The 10,990-nt window shown below is 40.2% G+C and overlaps 2 protein-coding genes across 2 annotated transcripts; one reads left to right on the top strand and one right to left on the bottom strand.

Annotated features, from left to right (window-relative positions):
- Positions 1-370: 370 nt before the first annotated feature.
- On the bottom strand, positions 371-3,260 carry LOC118430118 (alpha-2,8-sialyltransferase 8B-like). The gene is made up of 4 exons (XM_035840827.1): positions 3,238-3,260; positions 2,630-2,860; positions 1,357-1,863; positions 371-1,106 (listed from the first exon to the last, which is right to left on the bottom strand). Exons 1-4 carry the CDS (start codon positions 3,258-3,260, stop codon positions 833-835), a joined length of 1,035 nt encoding a protein of 344 aa, XP_035696720.1. The 3' UTR covers positions 371-832.
- Positions 3,261-4,894: 1,634 nt separating this feature from the next.
- Positions 4,895-10,875, top strand: LOC118430615 (alpha-tocopherol transfer protein-like). The gene is made up of 8 exons (XM_035841589.1): positions 4,895-5,021; positions 5,919-6,171; positions 7,168-7,321; positions 7,639-7,715; positions 8,126-8,245; positions 8,470-8,580; positions 9,512-9,652; positions 10,048-10,875. The coding sequence occupies exons 2-8, from the start codon at positions 5,956-5,958 to the stop codon at positions 10,165-10,167; spliced, it is 939 nt and encodes a 312-aa protein (XP_035697482.1). The 5' UTR covers positions 4,895-5,021; positions 5,919-5,955; the 3' UTR covers positions 10,168-10,875.
- The last annotated feature ends 115 nt before the right edge of the window (positions 10,876-10,990 follow it).

Genomic DNA, 10,990 nt, shown 5'->3' with positions numbered 1-10,990 from the left:
CAGTATCTGAGAACCTTAGAAAGTGGTATGTATACTCGTACGGTGTTCGGAGGTTGTTTGGATTAGTATTTATGGAATAAATGGGTGTCACATTCAGTTTAGAGTAATAAAATAGAAATTGGCGCTTGAAAACCATGAAATAACAACCCTCGAGGCCTTTGGGCTCATCATTTGATAAAATGGTGTCGTCCATTTGTAGTTGAGTGGAAATCGTAAATACATTGGGTGTTAGTTAGTAAAGGGGGCTTGGGACGGACTAAGCTCTACTTTAAAGAAGACTGCAGTCACAACGTTAACGCCAAGGACGATGTCAATCAGTCATATCTCTGGTCCTTGATAGGCTGACTTTTCTGACTACAAGAACATCGTATGCTACGACCGTCACGGCAAGAGGTAATTCTGTCAGAAGGTCAAATAAGTTTAATAACGACGAGTGAAATGCACCTAAGGAGGTCATAGTTCTCGTGGTGCTTACCCTGCTTGGTGTTTAATTCTTAATCATCATTGAACATCCATTATATTATAACGTACATGAGTATAGAAATACATGATAAGTTTTCATGCTAACACATACATTAAGTCATAACTAAATCAGACACAACATAGAACAGTCGACAAGCAGCAGATATCACGTAGAAATTTGTAACAGGTAAGCTGAGACGTAGCCATAAAAGTTAGGTCAAGTGAGCACACACAAAACCGTGAAACCGCCGACTTCTCTCTCTCTCACCCCACGACATCATGACAATTTGCTTCTCTTTTCAACCGATCCAGAGAGTCTCTTACTCTACAAGTTCAAGTTTCAGGTCGCTTACATCTACTCGTGACTAGTTTAAGAACCCCCCTCCTTTTCCATCTCCTTCAAGAGCCTGAACTCTGTAGTGAAATTATGTATGGAGTCCATAATGGCCGGTTCTATGTAGTCATCTGGGTAGTAATGATAAGAGAGAGTATCGTAGGTCACCGCGTAGTTAGATTTGTAGGGATAAAATCCGTACAGCGTGATGTCGTCACACACGTTTGTTGCCATGACGACGGCCGTCAGCCCCGTGGTGACTAATCGTCCAATATGGCGGCTTATGTCAGGAAAGATCTTCCTCATGATTCTGCACGGATGGAATATCACAAATTGTACATGTATGATGAGACGAGAATCAGTGACTACTTAATGTACGTGTGAAGGCTGATGTAGAGTCATTATAACTGTACAAACAGTGGATTGAATATGATACACGCATCAATCAAATTCTGATATTTGTATTATTACAAGATTCTTATAATACGGTTTTTACTAAGGGTGTACCAGATTATACAAAGGTGGCATGCAAAAGTGGAACTTTAAAAGATTTTACTTACTTTTTCACGTCGTTCAGAGGATAGAAGTACTTCAGTGTAACAGTTATCCAGTAGGATCGGACGGCATTGAAGAAGAAGCGAAAAAGTTCCTCTCTCTTACCCATAGGAAAGACGAAAATGGACCCGTCCAGTCGTTTCAGTCTACTTTTGTAAACGTTCATGGATGTGTTTAATGTAAGACTCTTTTGTACCCTCTCTACAATTTGTTTGTTCATGAATATGAGGCTAGTTTTAATGCCGACGTCACGTTCGTACCCCGTAATGGGAGCGAGGCTGAAACGGATGACGTAATCGTGCGAGTCGATGTCCTCCCCGCAAAGGCTGCCGGACAGGACGCCGCCATTACCGACTACAGCGCATGTGCGGTGAGGAACGATTTCGTTCCGTCCCTGAAGGAAACATTCGTTGTCGTGATTTTTCCCACAAAAGACCATCTCCTTCGGTTTCTTGTGACCCCTCAGCTCAATACTTGTGAAGTGATCTGGCCTAAATCTTCGCGCGTAACTTCTGTAAAATGACAAAAAAAGAAGGGAAAACTAAGTTGATGGTGAGTTAGAAAATATCAGAGCTAGTCTTAAACACTGGTTGAGGCAGGTTCCACTCAACATGTTAGAACCTTACAGTATGTCTAGGACGTACACAGTATTATACTTTGTCTCAAATAGAATAAACATCCCGAAATCTGTTTCGTTTGTAAAATGTGATTTTCCACTCTACATATGTGCCGTTAAAGCGAACGTCACTTAAATGGATAACGAAAATGACATATCGATTGTGGGAGAACAATGGGATATTCATTATAATGCCCCCTGTCGATAATTAATCACACTATTCATGCTTCATTAATATTTCATAGAAGGAAATTGTGCTTTTTGTTGCATATTCTACGGTTATGTAATTCATTAGGCCTATTGGTGGATCTGTGTTAAAGGGAAATGGGTTAAACAAATGATTTTGAGTCACTGCAAGAAAAGAAGGTTTCTAGCTAGAAACCAATAAAAGAATCGCTTGTGCAATATATAAACTTGTGTTAAATGGAGTCTTTGGAGAAAGATTGGAGTCTTTTGATAAACATCACACACATTTAGCACTATATAAGAATATGATATGAAAGTCCGACTTCAGTTGATACTGTTTGTAACTTAAATACTAGTTTATATGTTTGTTGTGTTGAGAAACTGGTGAATGTCTATTACAGAATCACAGTGTCATTCACCCATATCACGAAAATATGATTTAGTAATTTGTCAACACAGTCAATTCAGAAATGTACCTTATTCTGTCCAAGGTCTGGTCGTCATCCCAGACCTGAGTATCGGCCCCGATGGGGTCGTGCCAGTAGCTCCTCCTGACAGACTTCTTGATCATATGAAGAGTACGGTTTGAAGAATGTCCTGTTTCGTTTTCATCCCTCAATGACGTCTCAAAAGCCTTGGAAGCAGTCAGACCCCTTGAAGTCTTCTTCAAGTTCTTAGCGTAGTTCCACAGAGCTTTGGGTGAATAGCTGCGGAAGATGTATTTTGTTATACATATGGTATAAATGGAGCCGTAAGGACAAGTCCATAATCATAACTCGTACAACCAAGCCTCGGTAGATGCAAACGTGAAACCTTTTAGTACATTTCCGCATTTGTAATAAAGTATAAACATTATCTGGGGCACTTAGACGTTAACAGCTATGATTTAGAAAAAAAGTCATTGCTGACGCAGGGAATAACTTGCAAAATTCATACCTTTGCAAATTCCATCCTTCAATATGCAGAATGCAACCTTTTACATATTTGATACAATATATTTTATGAATTTGGGGCAGCATCACACACTCACAACGACGTCATATGATAATTCTAGGCGCTTTTCTGTTCAGTTGAGAACTCTTACCTTAAATTTGTCCTGTTGACCATCAAGATGAACGGAGTCGATGTGAAGAGAAGAACAAGGAAACAAACGAACTTCATTTGATGCAGACAACCCATCGCAACAATATTTCTTCATGCACAAACCGTATATGTCTCAAAGGAAGTCTTCCTAAAGCCCAACCATCGTTGTTTAGTCGGACTAAGAGGTTTAGTTTGGGTTTTGTTGTACAGAACATGTGAAGGAAGGCCCTCGCAACAGTCTACGTACACATCACATCATGGTAACCGTGTTGTGATCGATCGGTTTTTAATGGTGATCCGACACGATATAATGTAGGCCTTCTGTTGTTGCACGAGATGGCATCATGTGTGCGAGTCGTTACCGTGACATGCGGACAATGGGAGACATCAAATGGTTCGTCTGGACATCGATCCACTGGCCTTACGTCACCTTTATAATCTAAAACGGCGCTGAGAACTCAGATCAGCCTGTTATTTAAACATATATAGACTGCTTCTGAGTTATTCAATAAGGCGTGGTGTCAATATACAGACGTAAGTGCCGTGACTCTTTATGGAGCTATTAAAAAGGTGAAGGTTAAGCAGTCTTTCTAATTCTCATCTGAGGTGAAGCGTGATCCTGTTTCCGCCATTTTGAATCGCAAGCTCATTGCCGTTGGTGGCATGAACTCAAAAGGAATTGAAAACTTCTCAAACACATGAATTCGTTCGTCTTCTAGCATCATTATTAATCATCCGATTATCAACAAACCTGTCCACCATGACAGCTTGAGTTATTGTACTGCAAGAACTACAATGTATTACTCTCAGTAACACTACCTCGCTGGACAAGGCGTTATCAAAAACGAAAGAAATTTGACTGATATGACGTTAACCTGGAGTTAACATGTCAACCGGCACATGTCAAACAGAAAACAATAAAATAATAGACAGCACGGACGAAACGATATTTGGCAGATCCAAATTTGTGTCAATCCCTCAAGTATGCTCTAATCTGCTGCACTAAAATGAGGAAGTTACTGCTCGTTTCTAGTGTTCTGATAAAAGCCCCACCTAAGGCAGTACAATCAATATAAAGAGCACTTATGTTTATTGCACACGCTTCCAGCTCATGTGAACGGCAACTACAGCTACTTGATTAATACGTAATGCTAATGGGGTCGAAGAGAACGAAGGTCTTGTGAAGGAGATTATATAACCTCTGTGGTCTCCTTGAGGGGGAGAAAGCTGCCAGAAGTGGTGAAGAGAGAAGACGTCGACGTTCCTTGCATGATAACAAAGCTGTGGGTTTCTTTAAACAAATGATATATAGAAACAACGCCGTCCGCAATCTCAACTACAACTGGAGTTCGGTGACCTCATACCTCCATGAAATATTTAGAGCTTTTGTAGATGTTATGTAAATAACATACATACTTACATGATTTATGCACGGTGGTGTTCATCATTGATTGGCTTACACATATAACAAGTAGAATAATCCCATCATTTGTCATTAAGTGCTGGATATTTTTTTCTCTCGTTTGGGACTATCCAAAAATGTACAATATAGAAAATATAGATAACTCTTCTTTCAATTCATAGGTTTTGTTATTGGCATCCTTAATACTAGAAGTTGAGATCCGCTGATATAGAAATCTGATGTAGAAGAAATATCGTTCACTGCGTCTTCAACTCTCGCGAGAGTTGACCGAAAGTTTTCACCAGGAAAACGCAAAACGTTCCCTCTGAGGTCTCAGGTTTGTTTTCTTACGCTGCCAGGCAAATAAGCAACGTTGCTTTGTGGTAAGAAATGCTATACATTATTACGGTGTTAGTATGCTTTTTAAGCGTGGCCAACGAATGCAAAACTTTAGTATGTGAATTCATTGCATACCCGCCTCAATATAACATTGTTAACAATATACGCACAAGGTGGGAGATGACATTGTGCTTGTTCGACTCTATAATGTATATATTTCGCTGAAAATTCTGTTGAGGCAAGGACGTTATACCTTGGTTGAGGTGAGGTGAGTCAAATATATAACGTGTTTATTGTGACAGCTAGACCAGTAATAACAAACGAAAAAGCTCTTTTGTTCATTGTTGGTGTATGCTTCAAATGCTCCGGTCAGTTGGCTTTGAACTTTGTACCGGGAAATCACAAACGTTGGTAACGGGTACTATGCAAATTAAAGCTGCCTTGTATTGCCGTATAAAGCTGGCATTTGTTCACACAAGATCCTTGTTTTTGTCACAAGCTATTTGGGTAAATTTTGCAATAAGTACTTTGGCTCTATGACGAGTTAAAAAGAGGTCAGGTTTAAACTTTAACTGACCAAAAGCTATCAAGATATTAGTCCGGGCAAAGTCACGTACACTGCATATTCTTGCCGTTAGGATAGTGGCGTCATATTTATAGATTTCATTATGGTATTTGATCTTTTGTTGCTATATCACATCCTTGTTTTATAAGCGCTTTTGACCGTAAAATAGCAATCTATTCATTCAGAAACTATCAATACTTGCCACCACCATTCTAAATGAACAATATGTTCGGGAACGCAGACATGGTGAATTATTAACACCGTTCGCCACTTCCTTATGGATTGTAGTAAATTATTGTTAGCCACGTACGAACATAAATAAATGAACTATAGGCCTTAGGTCAAGAATGTGTTTTGTTTTGTCGTGTATTTGCAGGTCCGGTACCCACAGGTTACCATAAATAGTCATCAAAATGGCAGAGGACGAGAAATATGTCTGCACTCTGAGCTCGGCCATGAAGAAACTTGCAGAAGACGAGCTGAACGAGACGGACTTGAACCGCGACAGGGACATCCAGGCCCTTCGGGAGAAGGTGAGGGGGATGCCGGGACTGAACTCCCGCACGGACGGAGGGTTTCTGGTGCGGTTCCTGCGCACACGGAAGTACAACGTGGAGAGGGCTTTTCAGGTGAGGGTCATCCGAATAAATGAATGAAGACTAGGGGTGGATACCGGTACAGAAAATTCAGGTCCAGATCCGGTTCAGGTCCAAAGGATCGGGTCCAGGTTTAGACCTGAACCTGGACCTGATTCAGTATGTGAGAACTAGTGAATGGACGATACTGAAAACAATGGTCCATTTCGCAACAAAGAAATCTGTTTTGTGGAGTATTCGACTCCCACTGGCGTTTTAAAATCCTACAAGGCTAACTGCCTCGGTACTGTTGACTGTGAAACTTGGTAGAAAGGACTATATACTCTACTTCGCTCTTGTTATTTTCCTCGACCGGTAAGCCCCGAAAGGTGTGAATGCCTGATCATATACGTTCATTTTTCCAATAGGTCCAAACTCCGATTCACCTAATTTTTTCAGGTCTGCTTTTTTTTGGGGGGGGGGGGGCGGTCCAATAAGAAAAACGGTTTTGTACCGGTACACCTAACCATTACCCACCGCTTATGGAGACCTTAATTGCACATTTTTGTCACACAGGGCTAAGTACAGATCACAACAAGACATGTTGAAGAAATACATTTACCAGATACAACTTGAAGATAAAACAAGCGTTAAATAAATTCAACATCTCCTCGCTTTTCAGTTATGGTCGAGATAAAAGAACAGATGTTTTATGATCGATGGTTTGTCTACTTTCCAGCGATCATAAAACATATCTGTTCTTTTATCTGTTCTTAAAAGAACAGATATGTTTTATGGTCGATGGTTTGTCTAGTTTCCATCGATCATAAAACATATCTGTTCTTTCATCTCGGCCATAACTGATAATACATGTTATTTGTTGCATTCATGTGTAGAATAGAAGGGATAGAAGTGTTAGTGTCTAAGTAATACATTTGGTGCAGCTGTTTCTGAGTCTTGCGTTGTTTCCTTATCAAGAGAATTTGCGTCATAGACAAATCATAACCTTTAATCTCAATGATTCACCTCATGCAAGGCCCTTTGTTCCAGCTTGTCCAGTCATACTACAAGGCGAGAACAGACGCTCCCGAGTTCTTTGACAACTTCACCCCATCGTCCGTACGGCACGTGCTGGAGTCCGGGATTATAGCGGTGCTGAGGGATAGGGACAGGGAGGGCAGGAGAGTCATGGTCTTCAGAATCGGTATTACTGTACACAATTTAGTTGATAGTTCACCTGTTATCTCATTTGATACACCTTCTACATCTTATATCTCCTATCGTGCCGAGATACCTTCGGTATATATAATCGTTTATAGTGACTACTGTACACTGTAGAACCGCGGCCGAAGGACGAAACGCATCGTTACGTAGGTAAATGTTCTTTTCAGATCCACAAAGTAATGCTCACAACTCAAACCAATACACCAATACTCAAGTTGAATTTAATGAAGTGAAGCCAAACTTCCCAAACAAGTCATACATTCATCACGGTATCTTTACTCGATTACACACTGACAGACAAATGGGACCCTGTCGTCATCACATTGGCGGATATCTTCAAAGCGGGGTTCTTACTGATGGAAAAAATCATCGAGGTACGTGTGTTGTTTCACTGTACCCTACTGTACGTCACACAATACAAAAATGTACATTTTCACGTAGGAGATGAAGAAACACATACGGTAGAACTGTCAAGGGTCTACAGCAACATTCATCACATGACAATTAAATGTTCTAGACCTGTTGTCGTAAGTTAGCCTAGCATACGACAACTGTAACAGTAAAATCAGACGTAGACTCTTGTATGAAATGATGGGACCTGTCATGTTTAGGTAGTGTAAGCGTAAGTGTAAAAGCAACGTCATTTAGGCTGCCGGTGTGCATATCTGCTATGTTGAATATTTGTAAAAATTGAGAGGAATTGAGATTGATTGACAGGGCCTTTAAGTAAAATCACGTCATCCCTTCCATGCATGCTAATAGACCCTTACGTGTACCCTTGTAGGAGGAGGAGACACAAGTGGCCGGGGTGGTGTTTGTTGAGGACCTGGCGGGAATGACTGCGAATCACGTGTACTATGCCTCGAGTCCTACACTGATGTACAAGGGGTACGGAGCCTTTCAGGTGGGGAAAGGCTTATTGAGTGACAGACATACTTGTTTTGGTTATGTTTGAATTATCCAAAGGTTCGATTCTAACGACTTTTCATGAAATCTCGTTATATTTCGTTAGGTGGCAAAACAGTGATTTTAAAACGCTTTGCACCTTAAATGGTATAGGCATAGAAATCATGTCGTTTTGGTAGTCATTTTACAGTTTATTGGTCATTACTTTTATTTGTCCTACAGAATGCCTTCCCCTGTAGGATTAAGGGTGGTCACTACTTGAACGAGTCTCCGCTGTTTGATGGAGTTTTTGCCATCATCAAGCCAATCTTGTCAGAGAAGATCAAATCTAGGGTAGGTCTTATTCATTTCAGTAACCCGACACTGTTTCCGTTTGGTTAATATTGAAGGATGGTCTATTAAGACTGCTTACCACCTTTCACTGTGCTAGGATTCCTAGTGGAACACAAGTAGGTCATTATCACACTAGAGTGTGCTTCTGATTTATTAAGTTTAACTGTTACGCGTTGGCAATATTAACAACAGCTTTGCAACATAATGTCTCCATTCTCAGGCGTGGCAAAAAAAAGAGCTTATTAACTCCGACTGTCCCGAGATTTATAACGGTTGTACGAGAAGAATTATTACCCCATAAGTAGGTCATCACTTAGATTTACGACTCCTGGACACTGATACTCTTCACGGTTTCTTGCGGAGCCTAGATTGGCGCCTAGATTTATCTTCGTTATTGCTGAGTCAGTGAATGCTGACCTGTGCAATCGTCCATACTTCCAGTCAAATTACACTGAAGAAATAGCGTTGTATGTATGTCATCGCTAAGAATGTAGTGCATTTAATTATCTCTCAAGCGTGTGCGAAAATGGCGTTGCATATTGAATTGAAAAGGTTTATCGCACATAGGGTAAAATTGTAATTTTATTGACACGTGCCACTCAAATTTGTTTCTTCTCGAATGCATGCACATAAGGCGGATTACAGACAGATTATAGATTTCGACTGGCAAGAAACGAATTGAGGCTATAACAGTAGATGTGTCGTTGATTCTACATTAGTGTCCTATACAGACCTTGCTTCTGTGAGGATCTGGTTGGTACGCCAACTCAGTAACACCCAGAGAGAATCTGGACTAGGTTGAACATTGCAAATAACGGTCGGACTTAGAGGGTCTGCACAGGATGCTATTTTCTTTATGAAATTGTGATATACATGTATCCGCAAGCGCGGTTACATGTAGGTTTGCTACAATCTGTTTGTATTGTGACAGATCCAGATGCACGGTAAGGTGTACAGCACCCTGCATGCGTGTGTGGGGAAACATGTCCTGCCACCCGAGTACGGAGGGGACGGACCGGACTACGACGACTCTGTCAAACTGTGGACTGACAGACTCATGGCGTCTGAACAGGTATGTCAAAATACCCTTAATATGACCATATAACGCTGGTTCACCTTTATCCACGAGGTAACGTATATTCTTTGTGTTTACCCACATAGTATTAAGGAATCAACTTAGTATCAACTTAGTATGTTCGAACGTCCAAAATATTGTTGTTTGAAACTACCGTCCGTTGACTTATATCCGTAAATACCCATTTCTGAAAGCAACGGATATAGGTTACCGCATGCACTGATAAAAGTGAACTAGAGTTACCTTTCACGCCGGATTCTTTTAAGATTTAGTGCTGTTTCGAATTGCTCCTTATTTTCATAGCCGTGTCACTTATCATACAAATTCAAAGAATTTATAATTCATATTTTGAAAAGTTACATATTCTTGCTGTGATTTACTTACATGCGCAGGACTTCATCAAGTTCAACAAGAAGGGATTTGTTACCCACGGAAACCTGGGGACGAGCGCCACTGGGGACGAGACCATGTCAGGAATGGCGGGAAGCTTCAAAAAGCTGAACGTCGATTGAGCTTTTAAGAGTGAAAATCTTAGATGAATTGAACTTGACTGAAGAAATATGCAGTGTTGTAAGACCATGTCCTCTTATTTCGCACCTCAATAACGAATCTGAATCTCCTTCATTGTTTATGGAATTGTATCAATCGCTCATCATTCAAAGTGGGACTTGTACATGTAGATATTGCTGTTGACGAAATATTTTGGCAAAGAAAAAGAAATTGTCTTCTTCAACTAATTTCTTAAAAATAATACAGATGACAAGCAGATCAAAACCACATGTAATTTTCAAAGCAATTCTAATTTTGATTGAAAATACACTTTGCTCTATTACTGCAAGAGGGCGTACCTACACAATCATCGAATATATGCGTGAAGTATTGTAATTCCATGCCATGCAGCACAGTAAGAGCAGCCCATAAACCAGTTTGATACAAAATAAAAATATATTGTGTAGATACACAGATATCTGTCTTCATTTTTGATTCTGTAAGTTTCCATATGTTGAAGTGACATTCATTTCTTTTTGTCATAGTTCATAAGTCTAGATACTTTCCTCCACGAGACTTGAAACTTGAAAAATTCTACGAAATAAGATTTTGAGCAATCACTCATCAATTTGTCTCATAACACTTTTCTGTACAAGCTTTCTTCTGTAAATAGAACAAATGTGGCGTGACAAAGGAGCAGAAAGAAACGAAATGGCACCGCGTAGAAAAAACGTAAATTGTGCCACACGCAAGTTATCTCATTCTTTCATATCTAAATAAGCTGTAATTAATCACTCAAACGACCCAGATTTCTTTCATGCTTCACGTAAATCTGGTTACTTTTCT

The sequence above is a fragment of the Branchiostoma floridae genome, chromosome 14 (assembly GCF_000003815.2).
Source record: "Branchiostoma floridae strain S238N-H82 chromosome 14, Bfl_VNyyK, whole genome shotgun sequence".
Lineage (NCBI taxonomy): Eukaryota > Metazoa > Chordata > Leptocardii > Amphioxiformes > Branchiostomatidae > Branchiostoma > Branchiostoma floridae.
This window is presented reverse-complemented; position numbering and strand designations above follow the sequence as displayed.